The 22,894-nt window shown below is 38.0% G+C and overlaps 1 protein-coding gene and 1 non-coding gene across 8 annotated transcripts in view; both read right to left on the bottom strand.

Moving 5' to 3' along the window:
- Positions 1–1,005: 1,005 nt before the first annotated feature.
- Positions 1,006–1,077, bottom strand: trnae-cuc (transfer RNA glutamic acid (anticodon CUC)). Its single transcript has one exon. It is a non-coding gene; the product is annotated as a tRNA-Glu (tRNA).
- Positions 1,078–2,805: 1,728 nt separating this feature from the next.
- The window catches only part of trip12 (thyroid hormone receptor interactor 12), an 82,566-nt gene continuing 62,477 nt past the window's right edge, over positions 2,806–22,894 (bottom strand). For 5 of the 7 annotated variants that reach the window (XM_056239390.1, XM_056239394.1, XM_056239395.1 and 2 more), the window contains 20 exons: positions 19,137–19,311; positions 14,511–14,652; positions 14,080–14,271; positions 13,443–13,594; positions 12,998–13,155; positions 12,835–12,908; positions 12,294–12,493; positions 12,000–12,127; positions 11,726–11,877; positions 9,999–10,141; positions 9,732–9,888; positions 9,512–9,610; positions 8,624–8,738; positions 8,310–8,467; positions 7,200–7,364; positions 6,956–7,120; positions 6,750–6,863; positions 5,251–5,345; positions 4,567–4,670; positions 2,806–4,457 (listed from right to left, as the gene is read on the bottom strand). In XM_056239390.1, the coding sequence (XP_056095365.1) occupies positions 4,261–4,457; positions 4,567–4,670; positions 5,251–5,345; positions 6,750–6,863; positions 6,956–7,120; positions 7,200–7,364; positions 8,310–8,467; positions 8,624–8,738; positions 9,512–9,610; positions 9,732–9,888; positions 9,999–10,141; positions 11,726–11,877; positions 12,000–12,127; positions 12,294–12,493; positions 12,835–12,908; positions 12,998–13,155; positions 13,443–13,594; positions 14,080–14,271; positions 14,511–14,652; positions 19,137–19,311 (2,885 nt within the window). In that variant the 3' untranslated portion in view covers positions 2,806–4,260. The remainder of the gene's footprint in view (positions 4,458–4,566; positions 4,671–5,250; positions 5,346–6,749; positions 6,864–6,955; positions 7,121–7,199; positions 7,365–8,309; positions 8,468–8,623; positions 8,739–9,511; positions 9,611–9,731; positions 9,889–9,998; positions 10,142–11,725; positions 11,878–11,999; positions 12,128–12,293; positions 12,494–12,834; positions 12,909–12,997; positions 13,156–13,442; positions 13,595–14,079; positions 14,272–14,510; positions 14,653–19,136; positions 19,312–22,894) is intronic. The other 2 variants (XM_056239393.1, XM_056239397.1) reach the window with 1 other exon arrangement.

Genomic DNA, 22,894 nt, shown 5'->3' with positions numbered 1-22,894 from the left:
TCGCACATGAATGATTATAATAGAGGGTCTATGGCATCTAAAACATTGAAACCCCTGCTGTAGGGTAGGCTACTTTTCCACATTCACCCATGAAACTGATGACATTGTGGCCCAAAATTTCGCAATTGTTAGTGTTTACTAACAATGTCTTGAGCACAGAAACCAAAAGATTTGTGGCCCCTCATGTGACCAACCGTCACTTTAGTTGACGTAATTAATCTTTGTCATTAAATTGTTGGCTATTTTATTTTTTTATACTTTTTTTATGTGTTAATTTACACCTGCTTAATAGAATATTTAAACACAAACTCTGATTGTACTTGGTCCCAAATATCTTGGTTCAGGACTTACGCTAGCAAGAAACTGTATTAAATAATACAATATTCATCTTGTGCGGGGGATGTTGTTGGTTGGTTAGTTAATATGCACACACTTGTTTTGTAACTACACGTGCAACAAGGCTTTGAAAGAATTGCCTGCAATGCATCCTTCTAGAATATAAATTCCGTCGCACGTCACTTTGTAAGCACTGTGACGCTCGAGACCCGATAGCACAAGTCTATTTGATGTGATGTTTACATCTGGAAGACGTATTTTTAAGAGTGTTTGCTCATCTGCAATACGTCTATAGGACGTTTCCTGTCAGATGTCAACGTTTAGAAGATGTCTTTAAGATGTAATGATTTAGAATGCATGTTAAACTGACATCTTCTAAACGTCTATTTGATATCTGACAGGAAACGTCCTATAGACGTATTGCAGATGAGCAAACACTCTTAAAAATACGTCTTCCAGATGTAAACATCACATCAAATAGACTTGTGCTATCTGGCTAGCCAAACAAGCAACCTTGTGATCTGGAGTCTGACGCGCTACCCTTCCTAAATAGAAAGTCCCGTATGGTCTAGCGGCAAGATGCAACCCTGGTATGGAAAACCCATGCTGGACAGGTCTGCAGCACAGGTGTCTGTGTTTTTAATCATCGTTGAAGGACAAAAATTCACATTCCCTGACCGGGAATCGAACCCGGGCCGCGGCGGTGAGAGCGCCGAATCCTAACCACTAGACCACCAGGGAAGGCCTTTCGCCTCAGGGCCCTCCACTGTACCCAAATTATGCTTCCAACTTCCAAGTGGTCGGTAACTGCCCTCCAGAATTTAACCTCGGCATGAAATGTTACAATAAAAAATAACAATATTCAGTTAGCATACTCCCACTGTTGCATATAAATGACGGGGATGCTCACTGCAGTCTACTCTAAACTGCCAGCATGAAATGTTCAAGCGGCCATATTGTTATTCTCAAACAAACGCAAGAGGGCATCATTGATTTACAGCCAAAACCTTGACATGAATCACCCGATTTTCAGCGGATCAGGATTAGCCAACTTTATTTGATATAAGTGAATTAATTATTTCGCAGTTTTAGTCTTTTCGGGCACTGGCGGGCAGGATAAGTGATATACATGAATCTTTAAGATAATATTGCACATTGGCAACTGAACCTACATAAAAAAAGATTTCATGATGTACTTAATTATGCAAGAAATATTAAGCATGAATCTGGATGAGCAGAAATTGATTCGAATATACAATAAATATCACAACACAGCCCCTATTATTATATTCCACTAAGCGACAGCATAAATGCTTGGAAATAAAGCTTCGCGTCTTTAAATCCATACGCAGTCAATGTTATTTCTATGAATAAGTTATGAAGCTTGTGTGTTAATTCCTGATGTCTTTTTGTTGACCAACATCAATGTTGGGGAAAGTTAATTTTAAAAGTTTACTCCCTAAATGTTACTCCACGAATTGCGTTACTTTGTGTGGAAAGTAATGCATTACGTTACTTTTTCTTACCTTGGCTGGGCTTGCTTGTTTTTTTGATAATAAAAAAGGTCCACCAAAAGTCCAATTGATAAGCCTCAAGCTAAAGGAAATGCAAATTCACACCTACAGTAGAGAATGCAGCTCAAACAAACCTTTCCGCTGTGCTGCCATTGTGGAATAGGATGCAGGTAAAGAAAGCTCAACACTTATTTCAGCAATAAAAACAAAATAAGTAAAAAAAACATGTGATGTTTATCTAAAGTCATTTTTGCTTATATGGTTTAATTGGATCATCGAAGGTCAGCAGCAAACTTAAGACATTGGTTAATAAATTTATTTGTGTTGTTCAACATTTAATTATTGCAGGTTTGCGTAATATCTGATTTTGCATTTCACCGTTTTAATTTATTTTGAGGAATATTGACTCTGTTTTTGTGCAAGTGAGATGAGTAAGTGCATGCTCACATTTAGTCTAGAACTACAATAAACATCATGTTTACACAGGGCACAGAACGCCTCTACACCTCACGAATGGGGACATGCGAGCTGTCAGAGAATAGATGGGAAAAGAAGAAAGTAACTTGCATTACTTATTTGAAAAAAAAAATAACTCCGATATTTTGTTGTAAATTTAAAAGTGAATTACTTGTACACACTCCAACACTCAAGCAACCAACAGGGAAACAGATATTCATAGCTCAAATACAGTCAATGAATTACATTTGTACATTTCTGCCATTTCTATAAACAGCTGAATGGACATACTTCATGGGGGTATCTGTTCTTATTACACCCAAATACAGGTCAGCCACTTGTTTTTTGTCGATTCTAGTAGTTTTTTGTAGAAATTTAGTTGTATTTTATATTACCTTAAAGTTTAATCACTTCAGGCAAATAAACTTGCATTTGATCCTTGACAATGTTGGACTCGTTAAGCAACACAAACTGCAGCTTGGTCAGTAAAAGGACAGGCTGAGTCAAACAATTACTTTATTTATGTTCAGGTAAAAACATGAACCTGATGCAGTAAATTATTGCAGATCTTAGAAACCAGCACATGAACAATGAGGACAGGAGAGCGCACAGCAGCACCTCCTCCTGTCCACAGACTGCAGTGCACACCACGGTTTGTTCCAAGCCAGCAGTGCAAAAATAAACTACAGCAAGAGGAAAAAAAGAAACAATAGAAAATAAAAAAGCAGACAATCCCACCTCAAACCGGGTGTGAAACCTGCATATAAACTTTATTTTATTTAATGAACTTTTTTTTTTCCTTTTTTTTGAAATGCAATCTGGCCATGAAACCATAAAATAAGACCAGCCAATTCTTTTAAATGAATTTCTTGTGCTCAGCTACATTATGGGATTAAAGCCCGGCTTCATCAGCCAAGCAACTTCAGCAGGCCCATCATTAAAGACCTCAGGTTCCCAGAAGTCCAGCAGAGGCACACTACTATAACCATATAGGAGTCTATTTACCCAACTCAATGGATATACCTTTTCAACATGGAGCTGACACTCTATGTGAAATGTCGGCCAGAAAACAATTTCAACTTGGGTTAAAAAAAACAAAAAAACAATAATAATAATTATAATAATAATAATAATATTATAAAGATACTACACTTCCAACACTACCCGCATTCAACCAACTGAAACTCTTTTACACGTTCAAAAACCCTTTCAAATAAAAAGGAGGGGGAAAAGTAACACAAGAGGAAAAAGAGAAATAAATGAAATGGAACCAAAATGCAACAAGACTCCGGGGGTATAGTACAGAACAGAGGGGAAACTGGGCAGGAGAGCACACAGCTATTCTATCAAATGTGTCGAATAAGCAAAATCTGCAAATGTTTGTCTGTACAAATGATCTTTGGAGCTATAGGAACCCTCGCCGGCTTGATGAATGCCCCCTCCCCAACAGGAACACACAGTGAAGATGTCATTCACCAGTAGAGAAAAAAAACAAAACATCCCTTTATTCTTGATACATCAGACAGCAACGCAAGATTTAAAATGTCACCCAGGTTTTTCTCCTCTCTTTTTTTCAGATTGAACATCTCTCAACTACTGATATATTTTAATAATCTGCTCTGAAGTGTTTTATTTTTTTAAACATTTCTTTAAAAAATGTTTTCTTTTCTTTTTTTGAAATCTGATGAGTCGCATAACACCCTTTCCTCCTGTTTAGGAGTCAAAAGGAAGTCTCTTATGTTCTATTGTTTAGTTTCTGCAAGCTGCTTTTCTTTAAACAAGTAGGCTGTACATATTTTGCCTCAATGTGGGTGTTTAAAAAAAAAAGAAAGAAAAATGAAAAAGGGGGAAATGAAATAGGAAGAGCAACTCTAAAGGAAGAAGTCACGATTTGTGTGGTTCTGCAGTGAGTTGATTGAAGGCCATTTTGAGTGTGAGGGTGCAGGAGGTGAGATCAAGACAGATGGAAAGACTGCTGGCCCTCGCGCGCAGCAATCAACAGTTTCTCGCGCATGATCTCGATGCTGGAGTAATCCGGCAGTTTCAGGTAGTTCACACACGTCATCACCGACGGGAGGAAGTCGTCTGGGTTCTCCGTCGACTCGAACGTCTTCCGAACGATGGTGAGGGGAGGGTTCAAACTCCGGAATCCTGAAAGGAAGCAAAGACAGAGGCCGCGTTATCTGAGAACATCTCTCTGAAAGCTGATGCCTCTGCTGTTGTGACCACAAAAATCACAATGATTGAAACTGATGCACACCTCCGACAGGAAGTCTGGGGCTCCCTGTGACAAACTGCAGGAAAAGTCTCTGCTGCTCCGCATCAAAACTGCTCAGCACCTCAAACAGGAACCGCACTGCACGGCTACAGACAAACACAACAAAAGTTCTGTCATTCATACAGCCAGGGATGTTAATTATAGTTTGTCTGATTATAATGCATGTTGTGATTATGCATCTACTGGTTTTGTTATTAAGGCTGGAATACACTAACCCCCGGTTTCACAGACAAGGCTTCAGCCTGGTCACAGACTAAAATGTCAGTGCCATTGTTTTGTCTCAAGATTTTAAAACAATGCATCATACACTAAATGGTTACAGAGGAAAAACTGGCACTCGTGCATGACTGAGGATGGCTACAAGTCATTCCCAACACAAGAAACACAGACAGAAACGTATGCCTGGTTGCTAGAAGATGCATGACAAATAAAAACAAAATGTGTTCTAAAACCGACTCAAAATATTAAACATGTTTTATATCCTTTAACTGGATTCTGAAGCTAGAGAAAATCAAAAGTCTTTGTCTATCACACTGTGTGATTTTCTGCTAAATTTGTCAGCTCCGACTGGCTCAGACTATGCAACTAGCGCAGACTCCTCCGGACTGTAAATCTGGGCAAAAGTATTGCAGTCTTTAGTATGAGCATGCCGGTGTGATTATATACCTGTCGTGCGTGTAGCCGTGGTCTGGTCTGCAGCACTCCATTAGTGTCTTCACATCCCAGGACTCTGACTTACTGCCACATAACAACTGATCCAGCTGTAAAGGGAGAGCACACACAAGAAATAAAGGCCATTTCCACCCTGATTTTGGCCCTCAGATTTGAACTCTTTAAATGGCGAATGCCCACTGCTATGATTGGAACACCAATGAAACCTTACAGCTGCCAAGATTAACTCATTTTTAAAAGTGTTGATGATAACATTATATTTAGTTCCCGTTTCATACGTCTGTCGAGCACACGAATGCAATGACCTCCCCATTGCAACATGATTTCTGCACTCTTCCAAATGCTTTCATTATAACTAACACAGCACAAACATGATGTAAATAAGAGATTTGTGCAGTGTAGACGGCGTTGATTATAATGTGAATTTTGGTGAGAGCTTGCGCTGCTGAAGTGATTGACGCCTCCGGCGATTACAAAGGGAGCATTCTTTGATTGCTTTCTGTATATAATTTAATTTAGTCTATTTAAATAGCTAGGGATACACCGATACTGCGATCGTGTACTCATAAAAATGCTCTGATACCAACAACTGATACCACGCAGCATGTGTGCAGTGTTTGTGTCCAGTAAAGAAACACTGACAACAATATGGGTATAGAGTATAATGGGGGGGGAGAAGGCTTTCTATGAAGTAAACGCATCCAATTAGTGGAATATTAAACAACATAGTAAAACGAGCGCACATCCCTTTTTCACAGACATAAGTGGGAAGTTTGTAATTCGGTCGAATGTCAATGGCAAAGAAACTATAACTATAAGAAACTGACAGTAGAGAGAGAGAACTTATGTTGAATGCTCTTGATTGCTGATCGTTCACTCAGCACATGTGACATTTGAATTAAAACTAAATCGTACATGTAAGTAAAACATGAACTGCTACATGATGTATGTATAGCGAGTGGTTCCCTACATTATTACAGGACATTCGCAGGTCAAGAATATTCATGAACGCAATTATCTGAAGCGCGCGCCCCACAAACTGCGTCTCAGTGTTTGCTGCTGTCTCAGACAGAGCACGAATACTGAATTGAATTCTCCTTCACGTCTTTCACGGACGAAATAACAAAATTAAGTAAAAACCTCCCATCTTGGTGAAATTTACATTCATTAGGCTAGTAGTTTTTATAAAATCAAAATTGGAATAGATAATTATGATATTTCACTGGCATCTAAACATTTGAACCGCTGACATTTGAAACATCCTTAGCACTGAACCCTTCTGGAGGAGCTCTAAATATGCACTATTCTAGTAAATGAAAGATAAAATATGATAACATTGTATGAGTTTGTTACTTTCACTGTTCATTCTATGTCAAAAGATCAAGGAAAATGTTATTTCTTAATTCATGACCCCTTTAAAATAGGTAGGTTAGCACCTTCAGTGCTTGTCTCTTAAAGTGAACTGCTGAATGAATAGAAGTGAAAGCACTGACCTCTTCAGGATAGAAGTACTGCAGGTGTTGCAGAGGAAAGACAGACTCAAATCCTTCCCTAAACGACTCAAACTGCCGGGAGACGCCCTCATTGAGTGTCCAGTAGACCACCAACTACACACAGATGGAGCAAGAGGCAAAGAAGTTAGAGCGGTTCATTCAGACTACACAAATGATGTGACGTGTCATGTTATTCGGTCCCCTACTCTGAGGTATTCCTCCAGGTTGTGAATGGTGACTGGCACGTCTTTGCCCCCTTTTTTCAACTCTATGTTTGGGAATCCAGGCAGAGTGAAGTCCAACCCCAGATCTTCCACCGAGCAGCCGTTCATGTTGAGACTCTCCAAGGCCTGCTGCAGGGTCTCCCGCGTCTAACAAATACAGACAGATACAATAAACAAAACAAAATATGGTTGTGTTTATGTAGAGAGGTTAGGGGTCAGAGCTCACATGTGATCTGTCCTGCTCTATTCTCTTCTTCTGGCGGATGATGTCCTCCAAGTGCTGGATGGATTTGGCGACACCAGGATCAATGTTAACTAGGTCATGAGAGCTGATGGAGGACTCGTGCCTCAGCATCCACTTATAGAAAGGCAAACCTAGAGGCAAGTCCAACTGGAGACAAAAAAAAAAGAACACATCAATTAACAAAATTCTACAATATACCATTAATTTGTTGTGTCTGGGGTAAAACCCACAAAATTAAAAAGTTCAGACAGTTGCCACGTTCACACTTTGATTCTGTAAAACTGCCAGAGAGCCTTCTGTGTGAATGAGGGTTGTTATAATTTACTAAAACTTTATAAAAGTAACCATTTTCATTACGTTATAAACGTAACCTGGAATAAAATGAAAAATATATTTTATTCCAAAATGATATTCTTTTTTTCATTTGGTTTAACTTGATGTACTAAAACTGACAACTGTTTGTGCATTTTGACAGGGCAAGTAAAAATCTTAACCAGTCTGAATAGGCCAATAGACAAAATTGAGTCCTGATATATTGAATAGCACAGGTAAATGCAGCATTTAATTGAATGGGTTTATGTGAGGAATGTTTTAAGTTCACTTAAATTAATAGTTGTTATATTTTTTAAAAAGCATAATAAATGTTCAAATTAATAGCTTTTAATTATACTGTAATGCTGAGTGCCTGTAATTAATGGCTAAAATTGAGAAGAAATCAATTTCAAAGAAACATCAGTAGTAGTATTGGTATCGGTGATACTGGCCTTCTTTCAAAAAAAAAAAGATGCCATTAAAGAAATATTTTAAATATAGGCTACTGTATGTTGTTTCTACATTAATTTGGAGATTAAATATGAAATTATTACAACTTAAAAATATTAAAAACTAATGTTGGGTGCGATTAATTACAGAAAAATGTGTGATTAATTAGTTAATTTTTTTAATCGATTGAAAACACTTATACAAAAATAAAACTGCCGTTCTGGCCCTGGTGTGCATTCAAACCAGAAAATGTGTTCCCAGCATCAAGATCTAGTAACACATCTTTCATACAGAGATTCTGGAAAACATTCACAAATAGAGTAAACATACCAATCTGAAGTCCATGATCGCTTTAGCCATGAGTTTCCCAAGAAAACGAAACTTCATTTTGATCTTGGCGATGTGAGCTGGTTTGGTAGTTCGTCCAAACGGTACAGCAAACAAACCCCTAGAACTGAACATATACTTGGTACCCTCCTGACTCCCTGCTCCATGACAGACAGTGTGTTTGTGTGTGAGAGAGAATGAGAGAGGGAGGCAGGACAAACAGAGAAAAAACAAACTTAGTGAACAGCAGTAAAATGCTATTTGCATTACACTGAAAACAGGGCTCAAATTTATTTTGACAAATATATGACAGTTACCTTTAGGGTTGGAGAGAGAGACTTCCTCTCCTCTCCAAAGACCCAAATCAGCCCTCTGCAACTCCTGAGACACCAGAGCATAGAACTCTTGCGTAGGACCGAGACCTGTTCCCACCTGCAGAGACAGAGAGAAGACAGACATAACAGATCAAACAACACTGACAGAAAAGTGGACTCCAAGCAGAAACGGACACACTTGTTTTTATAAACCGTTATTTTACAAGCACACTCATTGGGTCTGGGTCTTTCAGTTGGGGCAATTATTATTTTAATCAAATCTAAAACTATATATAAATGTGATTTGGATTGGTTATGCAAAATCAGATGTAGGTGTTTTTTTATGTGGTTCAGACTAAAACTAAACTAATTACACAAGAACTAAACTGATCACAATACAACTAGTCAGATATACATATATATTGTATTTGAACTGACAGTGCAAACAAAACCTTTGGGACATGTGACTGATGGATGTTTTAGGGCAGAAACATACACAAGTACATGAGCACAACTGTTGCTAGCTCCACAAGTTTGATTTCACAGAAGAATTTTGCATTCTAAATCATTCTGACTGGGTGCCAAAGCGGTATTTGCATAATAATCAGTTTTCCCTTTCATGTACTACTGTCATGGCAGAGTAGTAGTATGAATAGAACCTTGCTGAGCAAGTTAAACTATCAGCATGTTTATAGCAAGCTACCAGAATAACAACACACATGCAGAATTTAAAGGCCCTCTTGGCGCTAATGTTTGTTACTGTAATACAGTAATGTAAGAACACACAGAATGTATGTGTACAAACAATATGTTTGAAATTGACTGGCCAAGAATTAGTGGCTGTGTATTTTTAGAAATTATGTTTCTGGCCTAATCGTCAGTCATGCATACCTCATTCTCGTATTGAATTTCCAGCATGGCTCTGGAACTCCCGAGATCTTGCATTACTGACTCCGCTTGCTTCAGGAGCTCATCACGGTTTATCGTTCTCTACACAAACAAAACAAGGAGAAAGAGAAAGTTAGATACTAGTTTGTGAAAACATACTACAGCTATGGCAAATTTGGAACAATTACAGCACGAAATGCTTAAACAGGAATTTTAAGGCAACCTTCTTCCTGTCAAGGCGTGGAGCGACACGGCTGTCTTGCGAGTCAGACTGGTTAATCTCAGGGTTGGTGTCAAGCAGACGTTGCATGGCACGATCACGGTCAAACGCCGTCACGTAGAAGAGCATCTGCCGTGTGTCAAATGGGAAGAAGAACGGACTAGAAGAGAGAAGATTAGAGGTGTAAAAGGTACAGAACAAGAGACTCTGGGGGGGTGGGGGGTGTTTACAACCATGAATTCAAACAGTAAGATCAAGAGTTTGCGGTACCATGTCTTGCCGAGCTCAGTGAGCCAGGTCGGGATGTTTCCTGTCATGATGACCAGTGGATCCTGCAACTGTCTGTTGGCCTTTGCTGTCAGTTTACTGTTAATAAACTCACCAGTGGGAATGATCTCCTTACATGCAGCATTCTGGGACAAAGAGAGATTAAAAGGATAAGGTAAACTGATAAAAAAAATTTTTTATTATATATATATATATATATATATATATTAGGGCTGCACGATTTGGGGAAAATGTCATATTGCGATTAATGAGGTCAATATTGCGATTGCGATATAATAAACAAATGGTTTCATGAGTCAACTTGCTTGGTTCTAAAGTAAAATGCACACACAGATTAGTGATCATTCTGTGTATTAATGTGTATTTCTCAACTCAAACTAGCAACAACAACTAAATGATTGATAACACCTATAATGGTCAATAAACCATTGATGTCTGGATAAAAATGACGACACCCCCCACATTTTAAACGTTAATTATAGCCATCCAACATTACAGTGATTCCATCAATACAATTGAAAGCTATCAACTTTTAAAATATTTATTAGGCTTAAAAAATAATAATAACAGCTTTTAAATTAAGTGAACTTAAAACAATCCTCACATAAACCCATAATAACACCATATTTACCTGTGCCCTTCCTGTCTTAACAGGTAGGATTGAGGATTTACATACAGATTTATATACAGAAATTGAATAAAGTTATCAAACAGTCTGCGCTGCATGAATTATAAATTATATATATAGACTAATCCTTATTAAACCCACAAAACTTCTTTAGTCAAGAGCAGTGAGTAATTTTCTGTTCCCTTTGTTCTTTGATTAACTTTACTGACGGAACACTTTATTCGCTGCTGGCCCTTTAAGAGCAGCTGTTGCCGAGACGCGTATCTCACACGCGCCTCATTCTCTCACAAGCACAACTCTTTTTGTCCATCATAAGACTGCTCTTATGTTATGAAGATAATCGACAAAACGACATTTTGGCATAATTGTGTGTGTTATTGTTCGTTCAAGCTCGAAAGAGAACTGTATTCTGGCACGCGGTCTGTGCATGCGCATTATACTGGCGAGCGTTTTTCTGTGAGTCACATTCAGGACATTCACAGGCAGCGCGCTCTCTTTTGACTTCTTGTCGTGCAAAATGGTTTTAAGGCATTTGCATGAATAAGAGCGGGATCATGTAACACCAGTCAAAGGATGACAAAAAAGAAGAGATGCTGTGTTCATATAAAATCGCGGCATTTTGCGTTATATAATCGCATAGGTTTGACATCGCGATTACGATTGCGATTCGATTAATCCAGCAGCACTAATATATATATATATATATATATTATATATATATTAAATTGATTACATCAAGTGCATTACAATATCTTAAAAAAAAAATATATATATATATATATTAAAGATATTGTAATGCACTTGATGTAATCAATTTAATTACAGCAATTAAACTACTGTAATAATGATTTTATCAAAGTAATTAATTACAATAAATAAAAATACCAATTGCAATAAATAAAAAATAAATGCAATATTTAATTATAATATATAAAATAAAAATATATATAAATAAATAAATATATATATTTTTTTTGCTTCTGGGGTAATATATGAGAATCACACTGCTAGATTGTGTATTGTTACTGTAACTCTGTGCTTTAGTACTTATGGAAGTGTTCTCAAACACGGAGGTACTCACGTTGTACAGGTAGAACCAGTATCTACTGATGGAGTGCAAGACCCTCAGCAGCAGAATCACCTCCATGGAAGGGTCATCAAAAGTGATGCCCTCTGGAGGACCACAAATGAGGTATGACTCTAATGCGTTTGTCACACTAGGACACACACCCTCTGAAAACACACACAAAAACTCCATAGTCTGAATAAAGACAAATTCCAGTGCAGTTCCATATTAAATTCCAGCACATTTTGTCGTTTGTAGGTTATTGGTAAACTTCACACATTTTTCCTACCATGCCACAGTTCGTCTTGTTTTTTGGCATTTCGAGGGGAGGTTTTAGTGGGAGCTGTTTGTGCACGACCCCTCTTCCCTCCAACAGCGTCTTTACAGCCCTCCTCATCCTCTCTTACTGGCTTATACCTGTAATATCCACACACACACACACACACACAGATATACATATTAACATACACTTTGAATACAAGAAAGGACAAAAACAGGGTAACAGACATACCGTTTTTATGGAATTGGCCCAATAAATTAGTCAATGTGTAGTTTGTGAGAAAATGGCGTACAAATTGTGTACCATATAGTGTGTGTTTTGGTCCAGATGCCAGCACGTCCCAGAGGGTTTGCTTCATCATCTGTGCTCTCTCTCTCCTCCTCGGCCTGTAAACTGAACTGCCTGACGGCCTGATAAACGGTCATGTTGTATGGCAGCAGGTGCTCTCCTATGTAGAACTGTAGCCTGTGACGTACACTCCCGGAATTCAAGAACTGGGCAGCCTTTGGAAAACAATTAGAAATCCACAGTATTAATTTGGAGAAAGAGAACACTTCACTAGTCTTCTAGGACACTTTCAGTAGTGTACATTATGGCCAAGTTCAAAATGGAATACTACATGAATACTATACAGTAAAGCCTGCACAATGTTACTTTTTCCCCCCATTCAAAAATAGTAAATGAAAATTGTGTGTAAAAAATATTTTCCATGCTCTGCAAAAATTTGCAAATTTACAACAAATTTAGTAGGCCATCTGATTATTATATGCAAAACAACTGCATACTACACATAGTAAATAGACTACATGGAAGAAATTCATGGAAGAAGAAAAAACTTCCACACCAAAGATTCATCAATCTCATCATCGGAACCATCATCATCACTGTCTTCATCCTCCTCCCTGATCCTTCCATACCCTGTGGAGACAGCAAAAATCAAACATTTTATCTGAGAACTCAGAAACCAGAAAACTGAGAACATCATGTTCACATTCTTGTGTTTATACCTCTAACCACGAGGTATCTCTCGATAGCCTGTACCAGAGCCAAGGGGTCGATTTTGACTGGGCCACCCTTCCACTGCTTGACATTGGTGCAGTCTGGGTGTCTCTGCAGCTGGCACTTCAGCTGATGAGTGTTAAAGAACTTAAGGGCTTGTGAACCCCTGCAAACCCAAAAGAATAACAATTAGCATGAGATAAAAAAGTTTAACAAAAAAATATTTTTGCTTTTAAATCAACTGTTTTAACGCAACTGTTTTTGCACAAACTCATTTATTTGTTACAAATAATTAATTATATCTTTTGGTTTGCATGCATATATATATATATATATATATATATATATATGCGCAAACCAAAAGATATATATATATATATATATATATATATATATATATGGATTTATTTACAGCAACAAGAACATCAGAGAAGATAATTCAGGGGGCATTACCTGCTTCCGTTGCCATTTCCACTGGGAAAATCATGCACTTTAACAGGAAACTGTTCCATCTGACTAAGGCAGTTGTTCATCTTGTGCACCAGAGATAGCAGTGGGCCATTCTCTGTTGGGTCCAAACGCCCCAGAGGTTCCTGCCCTGGTATCTGAATCACATATAACAAACAATGAGTCACACTAATTACACCAGTGACAACTATAATAATAAAACTTTAGCCCAATTAATGTGTCAAATACATTCAGCGCTAAAGGAAAAGTAACACCTTAGCACTGTTAAAAAAACATAGTTGCCTCTCTCTCATATATATATATATATAATTATCAAATAAATTGTGTCAGGAATGCTTTTTTATGGTAAGCTGTGCCAGCTAGTAGTAATTGCATTGATGGTATTTGTAGGAAAGGAAGGGAAATCAGCAATGTGAAAGACAGGAAGCTGTATTTGTTTTTTCAAGTGTAAACATCACAGTAGTAAATGCGACAAAGTGCAACATTGCTTCTGGCATCCAAAGTCCCAGCTTATGATTTCTTCCCCGATCATGCACCCCTCTCTTCCCGTCTCTCTTTGAGTGTCCTATCCAACAAAGGCAAAAACCCCCCCCAAAAAACAGCAGTTGACAGTCTGACTAACCGGGCAGCCGAAGAACACATGCAGGAACCTCTTGATTCTCTCATCTCTACTGACAGTGTCCCGTTCGCTATTTGATGTCAGATACAACAACAGCTGCTTCACAAGCCCACTGTGCTGGATCTCGAAGGAGGACACGTCCGATTCAGATACAATATTGCTTATCTCCTCTAGACACTCTGCACCACTGTCAACCTGAAACACACATGAAAATAGTTTTAGAGAATTAATAATTTCCATTGGATGACACAAAACCAAACAAACGTGTATTTCTTTCTAAACTGTAAACATTAAAAAGTGATAAACAGCATAATAAATAGTTATCACTTGCATATTGTTTCAGTGGTAATAAAATACCATCAGCAGCATGACAGAACTGGCATATTAACTGCTTTATAATGGCTACAAATGTTAACTTTGTGTCCAGGGGTTACCTGTAAGTTCAATTGTTCTGTGGCATTGCAGAGTCTTTGCAGGACATTCAGGGCAGGGTTGCTTCCATCCACGCTTTCAGAATTAAAGTAACGCTCCACAAACTTACTGGCTTGTTCCTTTATCCAAGCCTTTATCTTATCCCTGAAAAGTGAACAAAAACTTAACTACAGATGCCAAAAGAACTCATCAAAACTAAACTGTTTAACCAAGAGACCAAAGAACGGCAGTGACAGACTAACTACATGACTTGTGCATTTATCTATGCATTTATTACACGTTTACGGTTATCAGTACTTTTTTAATGCATTACAGTAATTCAATAGTTGATTGCGGTTTTTCACCGCAATCAATTTTATTTAAATGTTTTATACAGCTGTTAGATAACCAAGCACTGTTTACATCACATGCATCTGACAATTTTTGCTTATAATTTCTTCTGACTTGAACAATTATCTGCAAACTTGAGCAATGATTGTTTTAAAAAAAAAAAAACCTTCAAGGGTATATCCAACATTACAGTTTGGGGTCAGTAAGATTTTTTTTAAAGTGCCCCTAATATCAGTCCCTCCAGTGTTTTTGCGATTCCATGATCACTGAATACAACGCAAATTTTTTTGCAATCCTGTATAATTTGTCATTTTTGCCACAAAATAATCGGAATAATTAACAGGTCTCACAGAAATAGATTAGAATGATCTAATTTAGTTATCCCTAAATAAAATAAAGTTGTAAATGCATTATTTTCACGAGGATACAGATGTTGCGCACATGATGTCAATGAATTAAACAGCGAAAGCGAACTTCTCACCTGCCATCTTACATAAGTTCCAAGGACCGGGAGAAGCAATTAAGAAACATGGATGAATGACAAAATAAAAAGTATGATATGCTTGTTAGTACTAAACAGAGTTATTAAAAGTGCTAGAAAAACACTAGAATATGTTTTAATGCTTGATTGGTCAAAAAAATGCTTTTTTCCCCCCACAGATTTTACATTACTACAGCACCTCTCTCCACAGTCTGGCTCGAACATGCCGATTTCGATGAAGCCCCTACTTCCGAAATCTGCTGTGATTGGTTAGCTGATTTGTGATTCGCAGGGCTTAGCGCATGTTCATAACCACCCCTCCATAACTGTGAGTTCTTCTCTAGTGTAAATATTGAGGATGGCATCAATTTCAAACCAATTCGAGCCAGATTCAGACCCTGACTATGTTAACGAACGAGATTTCATGCACAGACTTAGCTAGCATGGATTTCACAGGACGTTTGAGTGATATGCTTTTTGTAATTTTCTTATACATTATATATATATATATGTTACCCACCATTTAATTGTAATATTTGTCGGAAAACGAAGGTAATAGTGTTTCCCCTACAATGTATTCAGCAGCAGCGCAGCGCCGCCGCTGCAAAATCTTCACATGATCAGTAATATCACGACATTCACTTACACACCTAAAAAAAAACTGAGACATGGCGCCCGGTGGTGCTGCTAATGCGGTGGCTCTGAATCCACTTGACAAGGAGGAAAGAGCTACATATGGAAATATTTTCGATTAGGCTAATGTGCTAATCGCTTCTATTATGAGCCCGCTTGCCACGTGGCTACACTTGAAATAACGAATTTGCGCACAAAAAACGCGATGTGAACGGCCCCTAAAGTGGACTCCGGTGCGGTTGTATCGGGGTAGTTTTACGAGTACAAGTAGCCTACATGAGCAAATTGCGTGTCAGCATTAAAAAAGTAAAACAAAAGTTTATAAATGCATCTTTGTTGTATTTAATTGTACTAGTGTCATTTGTTTCTGCATTATGCCATTTTAAACATTACTAATTTAGTTTTAGAGACCTCCTACAATAGGTTTACTTTCATTTTCTCATAATATACATTGCAGCATCACCTCTTTTCTCAGTGTTTGAAAGGGCTTGACCAAGGATTAATGATTCATACTATAAACCCCTCCTTTCCGAGAGACTACTCTACTCTGATTGATCAGATGGCCGTCTGTTGTGATTGGTCTACTGTTTACAGCACGAGTCAGAAACGAAACACCCATTAAAATTTCATCTCCAAAGTCTTCCTCAGCACTTGACACACAGTGATACGAACATTAATGATGGCATCAGTTTTACCATATCAATTCCAGAGCGAGTCATCATCCTTTGGAAGTGCATGCAAGCTGGATTCGCAGTGCAGCAAACAGCATCGTCTTGACATGTCGACACAAAACGTATTGCTACAAAATGTTTCTTCACGAGAGCAAAATGTGTGTTCACGAGAGCACCACGACACGTGTTGTTGACACGAGATCAGACGTTGTGTTGCTTGAAGGCACGTTGGAGATTAATATTTTGTAAATAAAGTGGTATGTTATGTTTTTTGCACAAACAAAGCTCTCACGCCGCTTTTTTAAAATGTTAAACCACTGGAGTCACATGGATTACTTTAATAATGTCTTTACAACCTTTCTGGGGCTTGAAAGTGGTAGTTTCGTAGGCAGTCAGTGGAGGGACAGAAAACTGTCAAATTTCATCAAAAAGATCTTCATTTGTGTTCTGAAGATGAACGAATGTCTTACAGGTTTGGAATGACATGAAGCTGAGTAACTGATGGTAGAATTTTCATTTTTGGCTGAACTAACCCTTTAAATGAAAATGTCATTCAGCTAGTCCGCTTGCACTATTTGCTGCAACTAAATCTGTGATAAATCCAAACATGGATCTAGACTAAATTGTTTGCAATTGTGCATGCGGAATAAATGTACTTGCACAACCTCTGCTCGACAATATAAGTGTATTTTGCTGTTGTTTGAATAGAAAAACAATAATGCATGTTAATTAATTAAGGAATTATTTTATTTTTGTTTGACCAGTTTTACCATAATGTAGAGAGAGTGTGTTAATATATATGATAAATAGCCTATAATAAATCAGGAAACTAGATGACTTCAAATAAACCATGCGTATGAGTGCTCTTTTCGATGGAAGTCCAATAATCCAATAGTCCAATAAACTCATCCGGAGTTTTACAATCAATGACAGGTCCGGTGATGTGAGCTGCATTACACACAGGATTGAAATGGCGGCTACAAAGAAATCTCTAACGTTAATTTTGGTCATGGCTTGTCTTGAAAATAAGATCGCAACTTTGTCTTAAATTTGATCGCAATGGTCATTAATCGGCTGTTGGTGATCATGTCAAACTAACGATCAAAGACTTCAGATTTTAGCCTAGGATCAGAGGATTTGCAAAATTTGTCTCAGACGGCCAAATCGTGGCCAAAATCGCACAGTGTGCACCCGGCTTAAGACTAAATTAAAAATAGCTGACAGAATGAACACTAGTTGGCCAATGAAAACCATAGACTGGCATTATGCAAATGTGTTACAAACCTACTAGATATATTACAGAAGTGAGACTGGCATTACTGACGACTTATTTCGGCAGTTCATAACCGTTTTTTAGGAGACAACTTTATTTGTCATGCATGTTAATCTTTAAACTTTGCAGACCTTTTACATTTGCAAACTGCTATATTACACACCGTTATAGGTAATATTCAATAAAGCATAATAGGGGCACTTTAAAGAAATAAAAACTATAAACACCTTAAATTGATCAAAAGCGACACAGACATTTATAATGTCTGATAGCTTATACATTAATGGTAGCTTATATATTAATGTGTATCATAGGGGTGTAACGGTTATCATAGGGGTGTAAATAATAATAAAACCATACCGTTTTCCACCCACGGTTCGGCATGCACTTGCACCGCGGTTCATCTTTGTTCAAACTAAACTCATTTAAGCCTTTCCAATTTAAACATTTAAGAGCCAGAAGACTCGAATGAGAACTCACTAGTGCTGCGAGAAGATTGTGTGTGTCTGTGCACTCATCTGTAAAATAATTTTATCATCTCATCAAGTCAGTTAAATCTGGTTAAATAAAGGGCAAATAAATAATTAAAATCAATCTGAAGCGCACAAACCAGTGTCTCAGACTGCATATCAGTGTGTACTAGATCCGTGCATTATATCTGAAAGTAACAGTAAGCTAATATTCCTACAGTCTGTGTTTTTTATGTTAATCAAACAAAAGACAAGGAAAACTTACTGTTCTAGATTGAATAGCTTTTATAACTTTAATAAGGATTAATATTTAATCTATACAATTAAATATGCAATGTTATTTTACAATTTCTGTAACTGAAAACTAATTTTAGACCTACCTGAAAAACAGTTTATTTTATTTGTATCTTTAGTCTATTGTATTTATTTGTGCTGTTTCTTGTAGTTAGAATATTTGTTCTTATTTTCTTTATTTTTATTTGATAGTAGTCCTTTTTTCCCTGAACATAGCACATACCATAACCGTACCGAAACCTCGACCCTAAAACCGTGATACAAACCGAACCGTGAGTAATTTGAACCGTTGCACCCCTAGTGTATCATAAAAACCCTATTTAAAACCACAACACATTATAATAATGTATTTATTAGAAACAATGAGCTGCAAATATCTGTTATCAATGAGCTCATTCACTCATTCCACAAACAATCCTGAACAATACAATTAAAAACAATTATAATCAGAACACTAATAAAACCTGTAGCTTTACCTGTTGTTTGATACAGAGTCCTTAGGCGGCACTCGTGCCAGACCACTGACCCCTGCAGTGCGCGAGGGCTCTGAGTTGGCGCTGTTTGTCTGAGTTCCCAGCTTACCCCAGGTCTTGGGATTCAAACTGGCCAGAAAAGAGGACTTGGGGGATTGTGTGGTTGTCGGACTCTTAGCTGTGGAGGAGATATTATAATGACCAGATTAAAGTTCATGTGTAATGATGATGGATGCGTATTGCGTACTGAACATCATTCACAACACTCAAAACAAAACATGATGCCAAAAATTAGCTAAACTTTCAAGGCACTTCAAACTGTATGAATGTCATTGCATTAAAGCTACACTACGAAACTTTTGGGCGTCAAGCAGTTGAGCATAAAACTATAAGTTACTTGCAGCGAAACATTGTTTTGGTAATTATGCGAGTTGTCTTCAGCTCTACTATTCTGCACGGATAAATCTGATAGCTTGAGATGCACGTACCGCTGTACCCACGGTTACAGATAATCACCCTATCAGTGTTAATGTCACTATCAACATCAAAACTCTCCAAATAAGGAAAGACGGATATCCGAAAAATGTCTTATTAAAGTCCCTGTAAAGGCAATTTCAAAAAAAAAATTATAAACACATTATAAATGTTAGAAATGTATTGCTAAAACATATTACAAAGACTGTGAAGAACTGAATTGTGGAGTTAGACCGTTTAACAGTTTTTCACCATTGCTATTTTCCGGATTTTCTGGGCGGGGCTAAAACGGGGCTCGATGACGCACTGGAGCCCTTGAGCTCCTGGACACGCCCCTACTTGATGACGCACTGGAGCCGCTGAGGCTTGCCGCTCCTAACAATATTATAGAGCACATTCACATCAGTTTGCCGCTCAATCGCGAGTTACTGTCAGTACTATTAGTAACACAGCCTACAGATTGCTAGCTAGCTATGTCTTCGTCACGGAACGGAAATGCGTAGGCCTACTACCTGGATGCGATCACCGGATCACGTACAAAACAGATCGGTGTCCTTTTTTAAATTTCCGAAAAACGATTACATCAAGAAGAAGTGGATTAATTTTGTGAAGAGCCACCTTGATGGAGAGCTGAGGATCACCGCCAAAACCCACCTCTGTAAGTGATCATTTTACACGGGATAGTTTTATAAACTTTCGTCGGAGACAACTGTCTGGGATTCACTGATAATCCGCTGTTACTGGTGAATGGGGCCGAACCGACTCCCGCCTCAGCCTTCATCCTCCCGTCGCGCCGACAACTGGTGCCATCATCGGCAGTGCGTGCCCACCGTGCCCACCACAGGGTTTCTACAGGTATCTTCAAATTAAATTTAATGCCTTTTTAATGCCTTTTTAATGCCATTTTAAAATGTTTTAATGCCATATACGACCCATGACTAACCACATATATATATATATATATATATTTATATAAATAAAATGTTTTTTTTTTTCTGGAACACATAGATGTAAGGACGGGTCGCATGAATGGTGGTGTTTCATTAGTAATATTATTATTAGTGTTTTTGTTGTTGTTATTAATAATTGCTCACACTTGCAATAGAGAAGATTTGACACATGGCACTGACAATTCAACCAAATACGAAGTATTTATTCTCTTCCTCTTCTACCTGCACCGTCTTCTCCTCTAATGGGCCCTTTTCGCCACCTTCTCTGGACCGGCATCCTCTAACCTGGCCTTTTTAGGGGGCTTTCCTCTCAGGGCGGATGAGAGGATGCTTAATTGCTTTTAACCTGACATCTTTGAAAGACAGATGCAATGATTAATGCATCCATGGCCCGGATATAATTATAAAACATGACATGATTTTAAAAGTGACCTATAACATCGACTATGCAATACACTTTAATTTATTTAGTGCTTATAAAATTATTAAGCCTATCTGGAGAGAGAGATGTTTATAATTTGACAATATGTCAGTCATCGTGTGATAACGAAAATATGACTAGGCCTAAACTACTTGTTCTGAGCAGGTGTTGTCAGTGAACAGGCTGTAAAACTGTTGTCTAAGTTACAGACACTCATGAAAAACTCATGCTAATTATCTGGGAAACGTTTCTCTAGCAGCAATCAAGTTGCCATTGTTTGTGTCAAACAAGTTGTGAATTTTTTGTAACATTAAAACAGGAGATCATGACTTATCTTGAATCTTACCCAGATACAATAGTGCTATTTTCTAATTGGCTAATGTGTAGACCCTTTCTTTTTTTTGATTGGCTGATAAGTGGCAGGCTCGACTGGTAAGAACTGCATGGGAGACGCGCTTGATTCCTGTCGGTTCCATAGTGATAGCGGCGCGGCCAGAGACATTTGGGGCGCTGCAGCATATTCAATATATTATAAATAGTTTTTCAGCGTGAGAAATACAATGTGTGGCGGGAGTGCGTGACAAAAGACCGAAATGAGTGACTGTCACGCTCAATGCGTAACCACTTGAGAGCCCTGCGTCAAAGAGTATAGAAGAACAATATACGGTCTTTGCCTGCGTTCTGTTGTTGTGGCTCGTGCACAACACTTCTCTCGGACGCGAGCTTCAATCCGTTGCGGAGAGACTCTCTTTACTCGCTACTAGCAACATATATTAGATCTCATTAAACGAAAAATTAAACACAATGTACTATTTAAATCTAACGCCGATTTGTGGCCGTCACACTGCATATGGGGTTTTACGGCGCTGATTCCCATTGTCCACAACTTTAAATGCTTTTTTTACAAACGCCGCAAAATCCTTTATCATTTTTACCACTAACGGGCTGCAACCATGTCTTAAAAGTTTTGTTTTCCAGCCACTTTGGCTGGAATTTGCACTCTCATTTTTTCAAGGTTCAGACCTGTCCACCGCTGTACAACAGACCCGCATCTCCTCCGCATCACGGCACTTTTGCTCCGGCCAGAAGCAATTACCAAACTGGTTCCGCGTATTTATCACACAAACGTACATATGTTGCGACAGCAAATACAAATGATTAATTATGGAGGCTATATTCAAATAAATTTATATAAAATTCTCTTCAAAACTATAAAAAAATTTAATGCCTGTAAGAAACAAATTTAATGCTTTTTAATGCCTTTTAAGGCCTTAATTTTCGCAAAATCCATTTAAGGACTTTTAATGCTTTTTAATGCCCCGCGGAAACCCTGAAAGTAACACATGGACGAATGATGAATGTATGCAGTTTCCCGGGAAATGTTCTGATAACTCCTAAATATACATTATAAAAGGCTTACCATAGTGATTCAGAGTAAGGCAAAAAAACATGGTTTGGAAGATGGCTTTATGATGCACTTATTATATAAATTGTTCATTTAAAAAAAAAAAAAAGTTACAAAGGGACTATTTTCACTTGGTCACTTCATGCGTTTTCTCTGATTAGATAGCTATCCGATACTGAAAATACCACGCTTTCAAGACGGTTTTAAGTCCAATCACTCAAACCACTTCAGGAGGTAGTTTGAGAAGCATTCCAAACGAAAATGGATAAGAGTTCATGCACTTGGTTGTTGAAGCCACATTTTACTTCTCCCAAAATGGTGAAAAATAAAAAATGTGAGAGCATGTTATACCGGCTCCCGAGAGACAGATGCAGCATGCATCACAGATATAGTGTAGCTTTAAATAAAACGTATGCCCCCAGTTACACAGACAAGGCTTAAGTCTAGTCCCAGACTAAAATGCATGTTTGTGCTGTTTAACTGAAAGCAACTTGCACTGGCATATCTTAAA

The sequence above is a fragment of the Rhinichthys klamathensis genome, unplaced genomic scaffold (assembly GCF_029890125.1).
Source record: "Rhinichthys klamathensis goyatoka isolate OS25496 unplaced genomic scaffold, OSU_Roscu_1.1 h1tg000561l_1, whole genome shotgun sequence".
In the NCBI taxonomy this organism is placed as follows: domain Eukaryota; kingdom Metazoa; phylum Chordata; class Actinopteri; order Cypriniformes; family Leuciscidae; genus Rhinichthys; species Rhinichthys klamathensis.
This window is presented reverse-complemented; position numbering and strand designations above follow the sequence as displayed.